Source organism: Nicotiana tabacum, chromosome 6, assembly GCF_000715075.1.
Source record: "Nicotiana tabacum cultivar K326 chromosome 6, ASM71507v2, whole genome shotgun sequence".
In the NCBI taxonomy this organism is placed as follows: Eukaryota; Viridiplantae; Streptophyta; class Magnoliopsida; order Solanales; family Solanaceae; genus Nicotiana; species Nicotiana tabacum.
In genome coordinates this window covers 87,082,636-87,104,095 of record NC_134085.1, presented here as the reverse complement: position 1 = coordinate 87,104,095, position 21,460 = coordinate 87,082,636, and the positions used below count along the sequence as shown (strand labels likewise).

At 39.6% G+C, this 21,460-nt stretch overlaps 2 protein-coding genes across 2 annotated transcripts; one reads left to right on the top strand and one right to left on the bottom strand.

Moving 5' to 3' along the window:
• Window positions 1-515: 515 nt before the first annotated feature.
• LOC107816129 (uncharacterized) lies at window positions 516-1,115 on the bottom strand. The gene has a single exon (XM_016641815.1). It carries the CDS (start codon window positions 1,113-1,115, stop codon window positions 516-518), a length of 600 nt encoding a protein of 199 aa, XP_016497301.1.
• Window positions 1,116-1,507: 392 nt separating this feature from the next.
• On the top strand, window positions 1,508-2,152 carry LOC107816128 (uncharacterized). The gene has a single exon (XM_016641814.1). The coding sequence runs from the start codon at window positions 1,508-1,510 to the stop codon at window positions 2,150-2,152; it is 645 nt and encodes a 214-aa protein (XP_016497300.1).
• The last annotated feature ends 19,308 nt before the right edge of the window (window positions 2,153-21,460 follow it).

Genomic DNA, 21,460 nt, shown 5'->3' with positions numbered 1-21,460 from the left:
AAAATACAGGTTCCCGCAAAAAAAATTCCAACAAAATCTAAAGTTTGACCTTGTGCTTTATTTATAGTCATAGCAAAGAATAATCTAACAGGAAATTGTGTTCGTTTGAACTGAACAGGTGTTTTCTCATCCTGTGATGATAATAATGGTATTCTTGGGATAAACACATGCATATTCTTGAAATCACCTACCGTGATCTTAGCACTAATAACATGACTTTTAAATCACAACATGCCAATCGTGTACCATTACATAAACCTTCATATGGATTTAGATTACGTAATAATATAATTGGATAGGTCTCTTTTAAACATAATTTGTAAGGAGGCAAACCACGAGGATTTAAAGTGTGTAGTAGATCTTCAAGTTGTGTTTGGTTGTTAAATTCAATAGCCTCATCAGTAGCAATAAATATTTTTGATTTTCCTGCGAATCGATCAATAAGCATGTCATTAATTTCATCAACGAAATCATTTTTTGTTGTCAAGATCACACGGGAATCTATACAGGATGAATTAGAATATAACAAATCCAAATTTGAATATGTCGATCGCTGCGAATAATTTATCAAGAGATTCTCTTTCGGTTGTATAAGGAATAATCAAAGAATCTGGAATTTCAATCTTGTCTGCTGAGTTGACTCGTTCTTGTCCATTTCCAATTCGTAGCAAATAATCACAAAATGCAGGATCTGTTTTAGTTCTCATATTCTCAGATAACTTTAATTTTTCAAGTTCATTCCAAATGCTAGAATATAACAAACTTTCGCCAATGAAATCTTTTTTTTTTCCGTATCGCACAACAGGAAGAGTCTGTCTGAAATCACCTCGTAAAACTATAACTTTTCTGCCAAATAATGCATTTGCATTCATCAGATATTTTAACAGTAGATCAAAAACTTCTAACATTCTTCTTTTGGCCATAGATACCTCATCCCACACAATTAATTTTGCATCTCGGATTAACCCTGCAAGTGAGCTTTCTTTGCTAATGTTACAACTGGTATTTTCATCGATGTCAATAAGGATTTTGAAACGTGAATGTGCAGTACGTTCACCTGGAAGAATAGAAGCAGTAACACCAGAAGTAGTTGTTGCCAAAGCTATATATCTCATAGATCGTACAATTGCCAATAAAGTACGGTATAAAAAAGTTTTTCCTGTTTCCCTTATATGATGTCGGTCGTCGTACATGCATTAATAGTAATCTAAGATAATATCGTTCTCCTTCTGTTGGATGACATATCACAATGCGGCCAACAACACAATGCTTTTATCTACATACCCAAAGTTATCGATGATTTTTCGATCTTAGTTTTATACACCTAAATTCTAAAAAAAAGAAAGAAAAAGAAACTACTCAACACTACTGATAACTGTGATCTAACCTTCGAATTTATTGATATAACAAAAAAATCACTAGAAAAAAACAAAAATGAATACAAATTACTGAAAGAAGAGAAATTCGATATCAAGCTTTGAGTCATATCAACGATATTTTACATTCTATGGGTCATGATATAAATGAATATGAACTCATTCCAGAAACTATTAGGCCTTCTACGGCAGCAAGAGAAGCAAAAGAGATTCATTTTGAAAGATCTATTATTGTCAGTGAAGATGACATACTGTTACATAGGAAATTAAACAAAAATCAACTCATTGCATATAATCTGATTACTGAAAGGATATTTTCGAATAAAGTAGGTGCCTTTTTTATAGATGGTCCTAGAGGAACAAGGAAAACTTTTTTATACCGTGCTTTATTGGCAACTGTACGATCTATGGGATATATAGCTTTGGCAACAGCTACTTCTGGTGTTGCTGCTTCTATTCTTCCAGGTGGACGTACTGCACATTCACGTTTCAAAATCCCTATTGACATCGATGAAAATACCAGTTGTAACATTAGCAAAGAAAGCTCACTTGCAGGGTTAATCCGAGATGCAAAATTGATTGTGTGGGATGAGGTATTTATGGCCAAAAGAAGAATGTTAGAAGTTTTTGATCTACTGTTAAAAGATCTGATGAATACAAATGCATTATTTGGCGGAAAAGTTGTAGTTTTAGGAGGTGATTTCAGACAGACTCTTCCTGTTGTGCGATACGGAAAAAAAAGAAGATTTCATTGGCGAAAGTTTGTTATATTCTAGCATTTGGAATGAACTTGAAAAATTAAAGTTATCTGAGAATATGAGAGCTAAAACAGATCTTGCATTTTGTGATTATTTGCTAAGAATTGAAAATAGACAAAAACGAGTCAACTTAGCAGACAAGATTGAAATTCCAGATTCTTTTATTATTCCTTATACAACCGAAAGAGAATCTCTTGATAAATTATTCGCAACGACATATTCAAATTTGGATTCGTTATATTCTAATTTATCCTATATTGATTCCCGTGTGATCTTGACAACAAAAAATAATTTCGTTGATGAAATTAATGATATGCTTATTGATCGATTCGCAGGAAAATCAAAAATATTTATTGCTACTGATGAGGCTATTGAATTTAACAACTAAACACAACTTGAAGATCTACTACACACTTTAAATCCTCCTGGTTTGCCTCCTTATAAATTATGTTTAAAAGAGGTCCAATAATATTATTACGAAATCAAAATCCATGTGAAGGTTTATGTAATGGTACGCGATTGACCTATTGTGATTTTAAAAGTCATTTTATTAGCGCTAAGATCACGGTAGGTGATTTCAAGAATATGCATGTGTTTATCCCAAGAATACTATTATTATCATCACAGGATGAGAAAACACCTGTTCAGTTCAAAAGAACACAATTTCCTATTAGATTATGCTTTGCTATGACTATAAATAAAGCACAAGGTCAAACTTTAGATTTTGTTGGAATTTTTTTGCGGGAACCTGTATTTTCACACAGTTAGCTTTATGTTGCCTTATCAAGAGCAAAAAGTTCAAATTGTGTAAAGTTGTTGATTCGGCCATCGACACCAACTAGCCATGACGATCATTCTACCTCTAATATCGTTTACGAACAAATTATTAAGAAAGCAGGTGCCTGAGAATCGACATACGATTCTTCGGGAGGTCCTTTGCTCTTTCCTTCTCTTATTATCACGTGTGCACATTTTCTGATATTTTCATACATCCCCCGCTTTGTGTTTTCAATCTGTTAATGCTTTAATCTTAGTTTTCATCTATTTCAACTCTATCAAAGTGTAATAAGACTCTGATAGATTGGTTCGAAAGTTATTTAATGTTTTCTTCTGCTGTTATTATCTGAGTTTCTTTTTCAATGAATAGTAAAGAGTTTCGTTTTGCATGTGATTATAGCGCTGCTCATAGAATTATGACGTGAATATCAGGAACCACCTTCTTGAACATTCTTTTAGTTGGGGATACTCTGATAGTTTTTGTCTGTGAATGTCAAAACATTCATATATAAGATTCACTTCTTGTTGCTTAAGACTTGTACATTAAATATGTAGAAACATTGTTGTTTGAAGTAAATTTTGGAGAAAAAAGGGGTTGCATGTTTTAACTACGGCTAGTAGGGAATAAGATTTCGATGAGTGTATGGTATATCAGCTTAAAAAATATTGTGCTTGTGGTATCTTTTGTAATTGATTGCAACTCTACATGAGCAACCTAATTGGTAATAGCACCTAGTGATGATTGCTATGATCATTTATAAAATATACTAGTGGAGGGGTAACCCGGGCAAAGCCCGGGCCCAACGTGAACATAACTATATTAGTGAGATGTTACTCAAAAGAGAAAAAAGAAGACTACATAGCTACTACAAAAATCTCACTTTTTAATCCTGTTGTTTCTAATTCATATGTTACCAAAAACAAATATATGGTTTTGCAGCAGGTGAGCTGATACAAATATGTGTAAGTGGTAGAAATTAGAATTACTATAAAAATTAATAAACTATTACGTCAACTGAACTGTTGCAACACTGAAACTAAAAATTCAAAAGTACTCCTTCCAAAGTAGCCCGATTTTGATTGAAATGAGAAACTGGAGTATTCATCTCAACCAATCTAAGAGAGGCATTCTTCATTAAAGCCTACAATATTATGGAATAATAACTCAGCCATAATTTATAGGTTACTGAAAATAATATATTTCACTAATATGCTTCTATTGGGAACTGCATATCTGATTGACTCTTATCTAGGCAAGATAAATTTGGAACCACATTGTTGTTGTCATTTATAGAGCTCTCCCCTTGTCGAAGTGCGGCAATGGGAACGTCCATTTCTTGTATCAGAACATTACGCTTGCAAAATCTACATCCTTTTGAAGCATTGCAATGTCTCACTTTGCAAAAGACCTCTTTCTCTCCTCTAGCACAATAGCATAACTTGTAGAAACAAAAACGGTGCACAACATTAATTATTAGCCGTACGACGGGAAGGAGGAACATAGAATCTGTTAATAGGAGCCAACGTGTACAAATATACAAAGATAAAATAGTCGGTTACCTGTGCAGTGCTAAGCCCATTGAGCGATTATTTTGGTGGTACCGAATGTAAGAGAAGCATCTGTAGTTCTACAAAGCCAAAAATAAGTTGCAGTCCTGGTCAATATATAACACATTGTGCATTGAAAATACTCATAAAATTATTCTCTACAGAAAGAGTAATGTCACTGTCTCAAAATTAAGGTACAGAGAAGAAAGAAGATCATTGTTGTAAGCCCTATTACCAGATACCAAATATGCGAATCTGCAGTAAAAGAAAGTAATGAAGAAAGTAAAATTTGTGATTTCTTCTACTATTTCCTGTGCATTAAATGAATGCTACATGATGTTACTTTGTTCCAAATATCTTCCTTTCAACGTAAGAAGACAATGTCTCGATTAACTATATCACTGAAGTTTTTTCCATACAATATTCCACTGTCACTATGTTTTTTCATTTTAAGTAATAATTAGATGGTGATAATGATTAATAGATCTATCCTGCTTTTATTAATATTTCTAAATGATAAGAAGAAAAGCTACAAAGTAAGCCAAAATGGATTAGCGCACAGCCAAAGCCTAATTAGGTAACAACAGTCAATCATAACGAAAAGATAAACTTAAACGATTGCTACATTAACAAAAGTTTTCCCTGATTGTTTTTTTGTTGGTTATTGTAAATATTTAGAGCTGTATGACTGAAAACCTACGTTTGTACTGAACCTACACTTTTATTTTTGAGGCACACAGTTGAGTTGCTACAGCAGTTTAAGAAGGTATAATAATGCAAATGAGCTTGGAAATAGAATGGCTTGTTCAGACAAATTAAATGAATTAATAATGAAAGAATTGATGGACATACTAAAGGATAATCCGTACTCAATATTTCTACAATCCTTGGCAGACATGTCAAACTTGCAAAACTTTCATATAGCACTGAAAAGTGATGCTGGATTGGATCAACGCGTATATAATTTACCTATTACTACTGAAATTGCAGCAATATGGGTTGATGAAAATGATGGTTCTACTACTCATGCACCACATCTTCAAATTTATACTCACAGTGACAGGACACAAAGAGTGCACTACTATTTTTGATGTTATGACCCGTTATAGTACTCATTGTTATTTCCATATGATCAAGACGGATGGCATTTTGGTATTAAAAAGTTTCCCAAAGCAAAAAATATTCGTAGAAGTCGCACTCTGGCTTAATTTGCACAATTGCCAAGTATAAAAAATTTCACATCTGTTGATGGATGTCTTGATGTAGAAGCTCAAAATCTGGAAAAAGGAAAACGCAAAAGAGATGCAGTTTTAGTTCGCGAATACTACTGTTACAAACTTCAGATGAGAAACGATGATGAAGATGAAATTTTACATACAGGAAGATTACAGTATTCAGTTGATGAATATATAAAATTGGAGACACAAAGATTAGACTTTATTTCATTCAATCAAGATTTATTTAGAATGTGTATACTGCATGGACTTCTTGATATTCTAAGGTTTGGTGAACGAGATGCTTGTAATGTTGGAAAACAAAATTGCCAAATTCCTTTATAGGAGGTCCTAGAGATATACGTTAGCGTTATATGGATGCTATTGCATTAGTGCAACATTTCGGAAAACCTAATTTGTTTATAACTATGACATGTAACCCATCTTGGACAGAAATAAAAGAACATCTATGGTCAATTGACGAGGCACAAAATAGACCTGATTTGATTACTCGAGTGTTTAAGGCTATAATAGAAGAACTGAAGACGGGTATATTAAAATGAAATATCTTTGGAAAAGTTGTTTCTTTTATGTACATTGTGGAGTTTCATAAACGAGATTTACCCCATGCTCATTTTCTTATTATACTAGGTAATGAGCACAAACTGCTAACAACAGAAGCATACGATGATATTATTATAGCAGAATTACCAGATGATAAGACAAACACAGATTTGCGCAAGCTTGTCATCAAACATATGATGCTCGGTCCTTGCGGTAGTTTAGACCCAACAAATTCTTCTATGAAAAAAAAGGTTACTGCAAGTTCAAATATCCAAAAATGTTTGCCGATCAGACAATAAAAGGAAACGATTCTTATCCAGTCTATAGAAGACGAAATACAGGGGAAGTTGTGAAAGTAAGAGAACGATATTTAGATATCTCCTGGGTTGTTCAAATTCAATTGTCATTTAAATGTTGAAGTTTGCTCTGACATCAAGGTCGTGAAATATCTCTACAAATACATTTGTAAAGAACATGATAAGATTCCATTTTGTGTACAAAATAATGATACAAACATAGAAATAGATAAGATAAAAGAATATCGATCTGCTAGATGGGTATCACCTCCAGAAGTTGTTTGGTGTCTCTTTGGTTTTCCAATAAGTGAAATGTCTCCCAGTGTTTATCTTCTTCAACTACATCTTGAAGGTCAATAATTTATTTCTTTTAAGAGCAATGCGGATATACACACAATTGTGAATAATCCGAAGATTCAAAAAATAATGTTAACGGAATTTTTCTCCATGAACGAAACTAATGAAGATGCTAAAGAGCTCAATTTAATGTATAAAGAATTTCCTGAATAATTTGTGTGGTCCTTCAGTGATAAATTTTGGGAACGTAGACAAAAGCGTTGTGTTGTTGGCCGCATTGTGACATGTCATCCAATAGAAGGAGAACGATATTATCTTAGATTACTACTAATACATGTAAGAGGACCAACATCATATAAGGATCTTTTGACAGTGAATGGAGAGCCTTGTAGTGCTTTCAGAGAGTCCGTAGAGAAAAGAGGATTGTTACAATGTGATAATAGTTTGATATAGTGTATGTTTGAAGCTGCAAGTTACCAAATGCCATATAGTTTAAGGCGTTTATTTGCTACATTATTGGTATATTGCAACCCTGCCAACCCTAGAAAATTATGGGAGCAATTTGAAGAATCAATAATCGAAGACTACAAAGTGTTACAAATTTTTGTAACGCTAATAATATCATCGTATGCCTCTATTGTCAGTAGTTTGTGCTCATTACCTAGTATAACAAGAAAATGAGCATGGGGTAAACCTCATTTCTGAAACTCCTTAGTGTACATAAAAGTAACAACTTTTCCAAAGATATTTCATTTTAATATATCCATCTTCAGTTCTTCTATTTTAGCCTTGAACATCCGAGTAACCAAATCATAAAAGCAATAACTTTTCCAAAGATATTTCTTTTTAATATATCCGTCTTTAGTTCTTCTATTTTAGCCTTGAACACTCGAGTAACCAAATCAGGTCTATTTTGTGCCTCGTTAGTTGACCATAGATGTTCTTTTATTTCTGTCCAAGATGGGTTACATGTCATAGTTATAAACAAATCAGGTTTTTCGAAATGTTGCACTAATGCAATAGCATCCATATAATGCTGATGCATATCTCTAGGACTTCCTATAAAAGAATTTGGCAGAAAATTTTGTTTTCCAACATTAGAAGCATCTCGTTCACCAAGTCTTAGAATATCAAGAAGTCCCTCCAGTATACCCATTCTGAATAAATCTTGATTGAATGAAACAAAGTCTAATCTTTGTGTCTCCAATTTTATATATTCATCTACTGAATACTGCTGGAGTAATCTTCCTGTATGCAAAATTTCATCTTTATCATCGTTTCTCATCTGAAGTTTGTAACAGTAGTATTTGCGAACTGAAACTGCATCTCTTTTGTGTTTTCCTTTTTGCAGATTTTGAGCTTCTATATCAAGATATCCATCAACAGATATGAAATTTTTTATACTCGGCAATTGTTCAAATTCAGCCAGAGTGCGACTTCTACGAATATTTTTTGCTTTGGGAAACTTTTTAATACCACAATGCCATCCGCCTTGACCATATAGAAATAACAATGGGTACTGTAAAGGGTCATAACATCCAAAATAGTAGTGCACTCTTTGTGTCCTATCACTGTGAGTATAAATATGAAGATGTGGTGCATGAGTAGTAGAACCATCATTTTTATCAACCCATATTGCTGCAATTTCAGTAGTAGTAGGTAAATTATATACGCGTTGATCCAATCCAGCATCACTTTTCAGTGCTATATGAAAGTTTTTGCAAGTTTGACATGTCTGCCAAGGATCGTAGAAATACTGAGTACGAATCATCCTTTAGTATGTCCATCAATTCTTTCACTATTGATTCATTTAATTTGTCTGAACAAGCCATTTTATTTCCAAACTCATTTGCATTATTATAAAAGTATAGTTGTCACGACTCAATTTCCGAACCCGATTGTGATGGCGCCTCTCGTGAAGACAAGGCCATCCAGACCAAACAGAACACCTCTTTTAAACAGTTAAATATCATATATAGTTCTAAAGCATGATATAATATCCATAATTTGCGGAATTAACGATAACCTCAGTAAGAACCATTCCGACACAGCCCAAACCGGGGTGTCACAAGTCATGAGAAACTAAGAGAAATCCGAATACCGGTCTACTAGATACAAAATCCGATACAGAAGTTCAAGGACATGAAAATTGTAAGATAAGGGAGGCACGGGACTGCGGACGCCAACAACTACCTCGTAGTCTCCGAAAACACTACCTGGACTGGGAGGATCAACACTCAAGAGCGGACTCTGCGATGCCTGAATCTGCACACACGATGCAGGGAGTAATGTGAGTACTCCGACTCAGTGAATAATAATCATAAATAATGGCTGAAAGCAAAAAAACACGTAAAGGCACAAAGCAATTCTATATCAATTAGTAAAAATCACTTAAAGCAGTAAATCAGTGAAGACGACAAGTGAAATCTCTTTAAATTAGGTAAAACGGTAATTTAGCAGGTAAATAACAAGTAGAAATTCACCCCTCGAGCACATTGTCAATCACTCATAACAGTATCAGCTCCTCGGGCTCACTCTCATCACTTGGTGCTCATTCTCAGCTCTCGACCCATATATCTCTCATAATAACAGAAACAGAATAACCGCTGCGGCGTGCAGCCCGATCCGTACATCGCTGCAGCGTGCATCCCGATCCATATAGATAGTCGACTGCGCTCATTGAGGGTGTGCAGACTCTGGAAGGGCTCCTACAGCCCAAGCGCTATATTGTTGTGGCGTGCAGCCCGATCCATATCATATATAATATCCTCACCATTGGATTCTCAACCCCTCTCAGTCATTAACCTCACAGCCTCTCGGGTACAATAATAGAAGATAGGGATCTCAGCCCACAAATTCCTCTCACTTAGGAATCGTATGACAAAAACCGGCTCGAATCGTTTAAAATAGAGAGAAACATGACCGAGGATACGATTTTTAACAAGTATAGTGAGGAGAATCAGTCAAAATCCCCGAAGGGTTCAAATAGTTGGCACGAAGCCCAAATATGACAATTAGCCCTAAATCATGATGATAACAAATAAGTTCAGCCAAATACGCGGTAAAATCATCAGTAGGGACGGACCAAGTCTCAATCCCTAGTAGTAAAAGACCCCACGCTCATCATTGAGCGCGTGTCTCACCTCAATATAGCACTACGATGTGCGATCCGGGGTTTCAAACCCTCAGAGCATCATTTACAATCATTACTCACCTCGAATCGGCTAAATCTCTATCTCGGATGCCTTTGCCCCTCGAATCGACCTCCACGCGCGTCGAATCTATCCAAAATCAGAACGAATACATCACAATAGGCTAAGGGAACAAAGCCCAAGCGAAAATAATCGAATTACCACAAAATTCTAGAATTTGGTCAAACCTGACCCCCGGGCCCACATCTCGGAATTTGACAAAATTCACAAAACTCGAATCCTTATACTCTCACGAGTCTAACCATATGAAAATTATCCAATTCCGATACCATTTGGTCCTTCAAATCATCATTTTACATTTTTGAAAGATTTCATAATTTTCTTCCCAAATTCCATCTCAAATCACGAATTAAATGATGAATTCAATGATAGATTCATGTACTCTAGCCAAATTAGAGTTACAATCACTTACCCCGATGAATTTCTTAAAAAACCTTCAAAAATCGCCAAAATCCGAGCTCTGTAGGTCAAAATATCAAATAAAACCCAAAACCTCATATTTATAGAGTACCCCACAGATTTCCACCTCCGCGGACTGCACAAAATCGACTGCGGTCCGCACAAAAACGACCGCGGCCGCACAGGCTTTCCTCTGCAATGACAGACTTTAGTATTTTCTCCATAACGTTCACTACAAGTGTCCAAATTGTGATATCTTTACCTTTCTGGAAACTAGATACGAAGGGCTACAACCTTTGTTTTCGAATCATCCCAAAATTCCTTGTAGATCAAAATATATGAGCTTTCGAAGTAGGACCAGCGGAATGTTCTTCACCACGGCCGCACACCATTTTGTGCGGTCCGCACAACACCTACCGCGGCCGCACTTCATTTTGTGCGGTCCGCATAGCACATACCACAGCCGCACTCCTTTTTGTGCGGACCGCGCGGGTGAGTTCCGAGGCCTGCAACCCTTATGGACCTGCTACAGCTATGATTTTCGGCCTAAAACATCCCGGAACCTACCCGGAACTCCCGGAACTTCAAACCAATTGTACCAACACATCCCATGACATCGCTCAAACTTGTTCAATACTTCGGAATGCTCACAATAGTATCAATCACCAATTTAACATAGGATTCAAGCCTAAGAACTCCAAGAACTCTTAAATTATGCTTTCGATCAAAAAGTCTATCAAATCTGGTCCGAATGACCTAAAATTTTGCACACACATCCCAAAAGACACAACGAAGCTATTGTCACTCTCGGAATTCCATTCCGACCCCTATATCAAAATCTCGCCTATCAACCGGAACCGCCAAAATATCAATTTCGTCAATTTAAGCCTAAATCTTCTCTACAACTCCAAAACCCATTTCGATCGCACTCCTAAGTCACAAATCACATCACAAAGCTAACCGAACCATCGGAACTCACTTCTGAGCCTTCTAACACATAAGTCAATATCTGGTTGACTTATCCAACTTAAGCCTTCTTAAAAGAGACTAAGTGTCTCATTTCTTACCAAATCCTCTCCGAACTCGAACTAATCAACCCGATCACATAAAACACGGATAACGAAGCGTAAATAAGCTGAAATAGGGGAAAACAGAGCGGTAAATCATGAGACTACTGGCCGGGTCATCACATCCTCCCCAACTTAAACAAACGTTCGTCCTCGAACGAGTCAAGAAACATACCTGAAGCCTCAAATAGGTGAGGATATCTGCTCCGCATCTCCCGCTCGGTCTCCTAGGTAGCCTCCTCCACGGGCCGACCTCTCCACTGCACTTTCACTGAAGCTATATTCTTTGACCTCAGCTTTCGAACCTGACGACCCAAAATTGCTATTGGCTCCATATCATAGGTCAAATCATCATCCAACTGAACCTTGCTGAAGTCCAAAACGTGAGACGGGTCCCCAATATACTTCCAGAGCATAGAAGCATGAAATACCGGATGCACGCTAGACAAGCTGGGTGGCAAAGCAAGCTCATAAGCCACCTCCCCGATCCTCCGAAGCACCTCAAAAGGCCCAATGAACCGCAGACTCAACTTCCCTTTATTCCCAAATCTCATAACACCCTTCATGCGCGAAACCTTCAGCAAGACCTTCTCACCAACCATGTAGGACACCTCTCGAACCTTCTGGTTCGCATAACTCTTCTGTCGCGACTGCGCTGTACGAAGCCTCTCCTGAATCACCTTCACCTTCTCTAAGGCATCCTGAACCAAATCTGTCCCCAATAGCCTAGCCTCACCGGGCTCGAACTAACCAATTGGAGATCTACACCGCCTCCCATACAAAGCCTCATATGGAGTCATCTGAATAGTGCTGCCTCATATGGGCTCGAACCAAATCTTTCTTCATTCTTCTCCACCAATAGTGCTGCCTCAAATCCTGATACATCTTTGCGGCACCCAGATGGATAGAATACCGTGAGCTATGGGCCTCCTCCAGAATCAACTCCTGAAGCCTATCCACATTGGGCACGCAAATTCCGGCCCTGCATCCTCAACACCCCATCATCACCGATGGTCACATCTCTAGCATCATCATGCTGAACTCTGTCCCTAAGGACAAGAAAATGCGGATCATCATACTGGCGCTCTCTGATGCGATCATATAAAGAAGACCGAGAAACCACATAAGCCAACACCCGACTGGGGTGCGAAATATCCAACCTCACAAACCGATTGGCCAAGGCCTGAACATCAACTGCAAGAGGTCTCTCCCCAACTAAGATATATGCCAAACTCCCCATACTCACTGCCTTTCTGCTCAAAGTATCGGCCACCACATTGGCCTTTCCTGGATGGTACAATATGGTGATATCATAATCCTTAAGCAACTCTAACCATATTCGCTACCTCAAATTAAGATCCTTTTACTTGAACAAATGCTAAAGATTGCGATGATCAGTGAATATCTCACAAGATACGCCATACAAGTAGTGCCTCCAAATCTTCAATGCATGAACTATAGCAGCTAACTCCAAATCATGAACAGGGTAGTTCTTCTTATGGGGCTTCAACTGACGAGAAGCATAAGCAATAACTCTACCCTCCTGCATCAATACACAACCAATCCCAACTCTCGAAGCATCACAATATACGGTATATGAACCTGAAACTGATGGCAAAACCAATATTGGAGTTGTGGTCAAAGTTGTCTTGAGCTTCTGAAAGCTCTCTTCACACTCGTCTGACCATATAAATGAAACACCCTTCTGAGTCAACTTGGTCAAGGGCGATGTGATGGATGAGAATTCCTGAACAAACTGGCGATAATAGCCTGCCAAACAAAGAAAGTTGCGAATCTCTGTGATTGAGGACGGTCTGGGCCAACTCTGAACCGCCTCTATCTTCTTCGGATCAACCTGAATACCCTCGCTGGACACCACGTGCCCCAAGAAAGCCACTGAACTGAGCCAAAACTCACACTTGGAGAATTTTGCATAAAGCTTCTCCTCCCTCAATCTCTGCAACACAACTCGCAAATGCTCCGCGTGTTCCTCCTGACTACGCGAATACACCAGAATATCATCAATGAAGACTGTGACGAATGAATCGAGATAAGGCCGGAACACGCTGTTCATCAAATGCATGAACGCTGTTGGGGCATTGGTCAGCCCAAAGGACATCGCAAGGAACTCATAATGACCACATCTGGTCCTGAAGGCTGTCTTGAGAATATCCAAGTCTCTGATCTTCAACTGGTGATAGCCCAAACGGAGATCAATCTTGGAGAACACCCTCGCTCCCTGAAGCTGGTCAAATAAATCATCAATGCGAGGTAAGGGATACTTGTTCTCAATTGTTACTTTGTTCAATTGCCTATAATTAATACACATTCTCATTATACCATCCTTATTCTTCTTCATAAACAGAACCGGCGCACCCCAAGGTGACACACTAGGCCGAATGAACCCCTTATCTAGGAGTTGCTGAAGCTGCTCTTTCAATTCCTTCAACTCCGCTGGTGCCATAAGATACGACGAAATAGAAATGGGCTGAGTGCCCGGCACCAAGTCAATACCAAAATCAATATCCCTATTGATCGCTGCCAACTTGACGCTACACTAAGGTAGAAAGAGCGGGTCACAATAGCTTTTACCCGATATGAGGGTCGGGATTGATTTCCTCAGGGAGCTAGTAGTGGAGTTGGATTGTCTGTCTAGCTTAGAGATGTGTTTGTACTCCTAATGTCACTTCAAAAATTTTTGGGTTTTTGAATTATAACTATTTTTATAAAACTATTGATTAACACTAAATTATACTACGAGAATATTGCTAAGCTGTATCTAATGGGAAGAAGGGCACTAGGGTTGTGACACCACCTAGGTGGCTAATTGACGGGTAGATGTTACTAAGGTTCGATTGACATAATTGGGGCTTATGCTATAACCGTTGCGCTATAACCGTTGCACAATTTTACCCACTCTCACACCTCTCAGTAGAGAAAGTGATTTTGCCCAATTGACTTTCTCGAGACCAAATGGGTAGGCAAATTAGACCAACCAACTAGGGTTCAAGTAGGGTAATTACCCTTTCGAGGTTTAACCCATTAATTGGGACTATCATTTCTCATGAGTCCATCCCAATTCCTTATTGGGCCAATTCTGGGGTCATAGACTCTCTTTCTCAAGAAGAGTTAAACCCACAAAGCTTGAATCAATGTTTGCAACCACCAATTCTAGATTAAAACATAAAATCAACCCAAATAGCAAACACCCATAGTCAATCTAACATTAGATGGCAACACCCATCAATTACCCACACTAGTGTTGAGCTACAACCCTAGCTTATGGGTTTAGCTACTCATGCTTGAAGAAGAAAATAAAGAAATAGATGAAGAACAAGGCATATTAATTAAATGCTAATGTAAATATAGAGAATCTATTGTTAATTTGAAGCTAAGATGCCAAAAATGGCTACAAATGATGTTCCCACAAGCACAGCTCAACTCTGATATATCTCATTACCTAAAAAATGGTAAAATATTCTATTTATATTAGGCTGGAAAAACTGGACAAAAATACCCCTGTGGGGTCAGTGCGGGCCGCATTAAATGGACCGCGGCCGCACTGGGCTCACTTATGCTTCTCTGAACTTGGACTCCGCGGACCGTGTAGAATGGACCGCAGCCGCGGAGGGAGCTGGCACGGTCCGCGCAATCACGACCGCGGACCGCATGGCATTGGCTTTGCAAATTTTCATCTCTCTGACTCTCATGACCGCGGACCGCACAAAAGAGTAGTGCGGCCGTGGAGCCTCCACCGCGGACCGCGAGATTTGTACCGCGGCCATGCTTCTTCTAGCCTGGCTTACCAACTCTCTGAACCACCCAGTGCGGCCGCACTCCTATTTGCGCGGTCCGCACTAAGCCTTTTTTTTCTTAGATTTCTTGGTCTTTGATACTTGAGCAGGTTTCACTTCTTCTTGAGCCGATCCTTGACATTTCATCACTTTGTCGATCAAACTTACAATCAAGCACAACTTGTGAGCCTTTTAGAACTATTTTGTAACAATATATGATCAAAGCATAGGCAAGTAGGGGCATAAAACATGTTAAAATCCTAACTTATCACCTGTCTGGCGGCATGCCCGACAGGTCTGCAGGAAACACATCGAGAAAATCCCTCACCACTGGGACATAATCAATACTGGGAGCCTCAGCTCCGTCATCCCTCACAAACGCTAGATATGAAAGACAACCCTTCCCAACCATACGCTAGGCCTTCAAGAAAGAGATCACTCTACTAGGAACATAATCAGTCACACCACGCCACTCGATCCGCGGTATACCTGGCATAGCCAAAGTGACTGTCTTAGCATGACAGTCTAGAATAGCACGACATGGAGATAGCCAATCCATGCCCAAAATGACATCAAAATCCACCATGCTCAATAGTAATAGATCCACTCGGGTCTCCAAACCCCCAATAGTCACCATATATGACCGGTACACATGGTCTACAATAACAGTATCGCCCACCGGGGTAGATACATGAACAGGTAAAACAAGAAACTCTTAGGGAGTACCCAAATAATGAGCAAATTATGATGACACATAAGAAAAGGTGGAACCGGGATCAAATAATACAGAGGCATCTCTGTGGCAGACTGAAACAATACCTGTAATGACAGCGTCTGAAGCAATAGAATCTGGCCTGCTTGGGATAGCATAGAAATGAGCCTGGTCACCGCTTGATCGATCTCCCCCTCTGGGGCTACCCCTGGCTGCCTGACCCCCACCCCTAGCTGTCTGGGCGGGTGGTGAAGTAACTGGAGCTGAAGTCGAGAGCTGACCCCTCTGCTGAGACGGACTATCATGAAGTCGAGGGCACTGCCTCCTCATATGTCCAAACTCTCTGCACTCATAACAACTCCCCGGTGCTGGAGATGGGGACTGAAGGGAACCCCTAGCACCGGGATGACCAGTAGAAGGACCTGGCATGGAAGAATCCTGGACTGATGGAGCACGAGACGAGCTCTGGGCTGGTAGGGCACTGAGTAATGACTGACCCTGCTGCGATCCATGATAACCATGACCCAATGATGCCCCACGGTAACCTGGGCGAGCTAAATGTGCCTACCTAAAAGAACGACCTCTACCCTGCTGGGACTGAACCCTCGAAGGAGCACTGCTGAAACTACCAGATCCCCGAGGCCTCTTAGCCTCCCTCTCCTCTCGCTCCTGACGGCGAACCGTCTCGATCTCACGGGCGATATCAACAACCTCCTCGAAGGTGGTACCCTTCACCTTCTCTCTAGTCATGAGAATCCGAAGATGATATGTGAGGTCATCAACAAACCTCCTGATCCGCTCCCGATCTATGGGAACCATCTAAACTGCATGACGATCCAACTCAGAAAACCTCGACTCATACTGTGACACAGTCATATCCCCCTGTCTCAACCACTCAAACTATCTACGCAGCTCCTCTCTGCGAGACTGCGGTACATACTTCTCCAAGAAGAGAGTGGAGAACTGCTGCCAAGTAATGGGCGCTACACCAACAGACCTACGCCTCTCATACGCCTCCCACCAAGTGAAGGCAGCCCTAAAAAACTGAAATATGGTAAATGCCACACCGCTAGTCTCAAGAATTCCTGCTGTTCGAAGCATCCGCTGGCACTTATCTAGAAAACCCTGGGCATCCTCGCCCTCTGCACCACTGAATGACGGAGGCTGGAGCCTACCAAATCTCTCAAGTCGACACTGCTCATCATCAGGCATAACTGGTACTACAAACTCCTGAGCTGGTGCAACCGGCTGGGCTGGAAGTGCCTCTGGTGTTTGTAATCCCTGCATAACCTGCTCAGGTGTGCGAGCAACGGGAGTCTGGGTGCCTCCCCCGACCTGGGAAGTAGCTGCGGCCGTAGTAGCTGAAACCGCCTATGCCAAATCGGTACACACTGATAAGATCTGAGCTAAAGCCTCCTGAAGGCCTGGAATCATGATAGACACAACTGGTGCCTGCATGGTGCTGCTGCAGCGTCCACAACTAGGACCTGATCGGGAACTCGGGCAGTTGGTGGGTCTGCCGGTGCTACTCTGCCCCTGCCACGGCCTCGACCGTGACCTCGGCCTTTGATGGCCCCAACTGGTGGCACTGGTGGTCGTCCACCTTGTCTGGTAGCTCGTGTCCTCACCATTTGTGAGAGAAAGGAACAACAAAAGTTTAGTACTCGGATCAACAAATTCGCACGACAAGAGTTTCAAGAATATGAAGTTTTTCCTAAAGTTTTTGCAGTCTCTCGGGGATAAATACAGACGTCTCCGTACCGATCTGCAAGACTTTACTAAACCGGCTCATGACTCACGAGACCTATGTAACCTAGGCTCTGATACCAACTTGTCACGACCCAATTTCCGAACCCGATCGTGATGGCGCCTCTCGTGAAGACAAAGCCAGCCATACCAAACAAAACACTTCTTTTAAACAGTTAAATATCATATATAGTTCTAAAGCATGATATAATATCCATAATTTGCGGAATTAACGATAACCTCAGTAAGAACCATTCCGACACAGCCCAAATCGGGGTGTCACAAGTCATGAGCAACTAAGAGAAATCTGGATACCGATCTACTAGATACAAAATCCGATACAAAAGTTCAAGGACATGAAAATAGTATGATAAGGGAGGCACGGGGCTGCGAACGCCAACAACTCTCCGAAAACACTACCTGGACTGGGAGGATCAGCACTCAGGAGCGGGCTTTGCGATGCCTGAATCTGCACACACGGTGCAGGGAGTAATGTGAGTACTCCGACTTAGTGAGCGGTAAATCTCACTTGGGACGAAGCCCAAATATGGCAATTAGCCCCAAATCATGATGATAACAAATAAGTTCAGCCAAATATGCGGTAAAATCATCAGTCAGGACGGACCAAGTCTCAATCCCCAGTAGTAAAAGACCCCACGCTCATCATCGAGCGTGTGTCTTACCTCAATATAGCACTACGATGTGCGATCCGGGGTTTCAAATCCTCAGAGCATCATTTACAATCATTACTCACTTCGAACCGGCTAAATCTCTATCTCGCGATGCCTTTGCCCCTCAAATCGGTCTCCACGCGCGTCGAATCTATCCAAAATCAGAACGAATACATCACAATAGGATAAGGGAACAAAGCCTAAGCGAAAACAATCGAATTACCACAAAATTCTAGAATTTGGTCAAATCCGACCCCTGGGCCCACATCTCCGAATTTGACAAAATTCACAAAACTCGAATCCTTATACTCTCATGAGTCTAATCATATGAAAATTATCCAATTCCGATACCATTTGGTCCTTCAAATAATTATTTTACATTTTTGAAAGATTTCACAATTTTCTTCCCAAATTTCATCCCAAATCACGAATTAAATGATGAATTCAATGATAGATTCATGCACTCTAGCCAAATCTGAGTTAGAATCACTTACCCCGATGAATTTCTTGAAAAACCTTCGAAAAATCGCCAAAATCCGAGCTCTGTAGGTCAAAATATCAAATAAAACCCAAAACCTCATATTTATAGAGTACCCCACAGATTTTCACCTCCGCGGACTGCACAAAATCGACCGCGGTCCGCACCAAAACGACCGCGGTCGCACAGGCTTTCCTCTGCAGTGACAGGATTTAGTATTTTGGCCATAACTTTCTCTACATATGTTCAAATTGCGATATCTTTACCTTTCTGGAAACTAGACACTAAGGGCTACAACTTTTGTTTTTGAATCATCCCAACATTCCTTGTAGATCAAAAGATATGAGCTTCTGAAATAGGACCAGTGGAATGTTCTTCACCGCGACCGCACACCATTATGTGCGGTCCGCACAACACCTACCACGGCCGCACTTCATTTTGTCCGGTCCGCACAGCACATACCGCAGCCACACTACTTTTTGTGCGGACCGCGCGGGTGAGTTCCGAGGCCTGCAACCCTTATGGACCTGCTACAGCTATGATTTTCGGCCTAAAACATCCCGGAACCTACCCGGAACTCCCGGAACTTCAAACCAATTGTACCAACACATCCCATGACATCGCTCAAACTTGTTCAATACTTCGGAATGCTCACAACAGTATCAATCACCAATTTAATATAGGATTCAAGCCTAAGAACTCCAAGAACTCTTAAATTATGCTTTCGATCAAAAAGTCTATCAAATCTCGTCCGAATGACCTAAAATTTTGCACACACATCCCAAAAGACACAACAAAGCTACTGTCACTCTCGGAATTCCATTCCGACCCCTATATCAAAATCTCGCCTATCAACCGAAACCGCCAAAATATCAATTTCGCCAATTTAAGCCTAAATCTTCTCTACAACTCCAAAACTCATTCCGATCGCGCTCCTAAGTCACAAATCACCTCACGAAGCTAACCGAACCATCGGAACTCACTTCCGAGCCTTCTAACACATAAGTCAATATCTGGTTGACTTTTCCAACTTAAGCCTTCTTAAAAGAGACTAAGTGTCTCATTTCTTACCAAATCCTCTCCAAACTCGAACTAATCAACCCAATCACATAAAACACGGATAATGAAGCGTAAATAAGCTGAAATAGGGGAAAATGTGGTGGTAACTCATGAGACGACTAGCCGAATCATCACAACAGTTGCAAATTCTTTGGCCTTCTTTCTTTGGGACATAAATCATCTATCAAATGATACATCTGTCCTTGAACTCTAAACATGTAGATACCACGGTTTCTCTTGGCTAAATCTTTGTCAAAACTGACACCAAGTGATGTAAAAGCAAACAGATTATTATATGTTCTAATATATGTTTGGAAATGCCTGGATTCTGCATTGTTTCCCATATATAAATTTTTCAGTTTAGTTGGCATTCGATGAGAGCTTAATCTCACTGTACCACTGCCACAACAAATCCAGGGGGTTCTTACTGAAATCTTTTCGCATTGCAGAACAAGCAGTTTGAAATCTTTTTTAACGGAACATAATCAAAGCGTAATTGGTTAAAGTTAATCGTATTTCTCTTATTCTTTACGTGGCCTATATAGTGCAGATAATTAATTGTGAGAGATGAAAATAGAATGGTCGATAAAATCAATAAAGAATGATCGTTAAACTAACCTTTAGTTGTAACTGTTTTGGAGGTTGGAGTACATGAATCATTTGTGGTACCCGATGTTGAACCTTAATAGATACTACATTTTTGTGGTTTTACCTTTTTCAAAAACATGAAAGGCTAGATAATATCTTTTTCCTTGTCAAAGACATCGGATGACGAAAAAGCTCTACACTCAGTAACTGCATGGTCAAAAATAATGATCATGCTCGTAAAGATGACATATTTATAATAATTATGTATGCATGTATTATAGAAACAACGAAAAGGATAGAGCATTTGATGTTCTAACCTGTTTGTGAAGAGGAACAAGACAGTCCAATATTAACACTATCATCTATATGAGATGTTGTTCCAATGCGATTGATATTATTTGTAGTTGCAAGAAGGCGTTTAGTTGTTGCCTCGCGAATTTTCAGGCATCGTTGCAATAATTTTTCTTCTCTCAAAGTCATTCCCAAAGAATCGTCTATTTTATGGTGTTTGATATTCTCATCATGAGCTTCTGTCACCGAGCGAGGGCTCTTTTTGGATTGTCGACTATCCATTAATCTGATTTTATTGCAACTATTGGTACTTCGATTGTCCTAAACATCATTATACAACAGTAATATTATAATTTTTTTTATCAAATAGCAAAGATACAAGAAAAACAACAATTGACTATAATGACTAAAAGACGATACAACTATTTCACCATATTTATTTTGTTATAAACACGTATGATTATTAAACATACCATTATAAAATATTGAATACTTAATATTAACACAATAAATTATGATAAATTACTCGTAGTTTATTTTAGCTAAGATAACCCAAAGAACTTCCATCTTGTCATATAAACTATAAATTATAAACAATATCCAAATAGGTGAA

Bases quoted from the DNA above. Each gene is read 5' to 3' on its own strand.
- LOC107816129 (XM_016641815.1), bottom strand. From the start codon at position 1,115: ATGAGATATATAGCTTTGGCAACAACTACTTCTGGTGTTACTGCTTCT.
- LOC107816128 (XM_016641814.1), top strand. From the start codon at position 1,508: ATGGGTCATGATATAAATGAATATGAACTCATTCCAGAAACTATTAGG.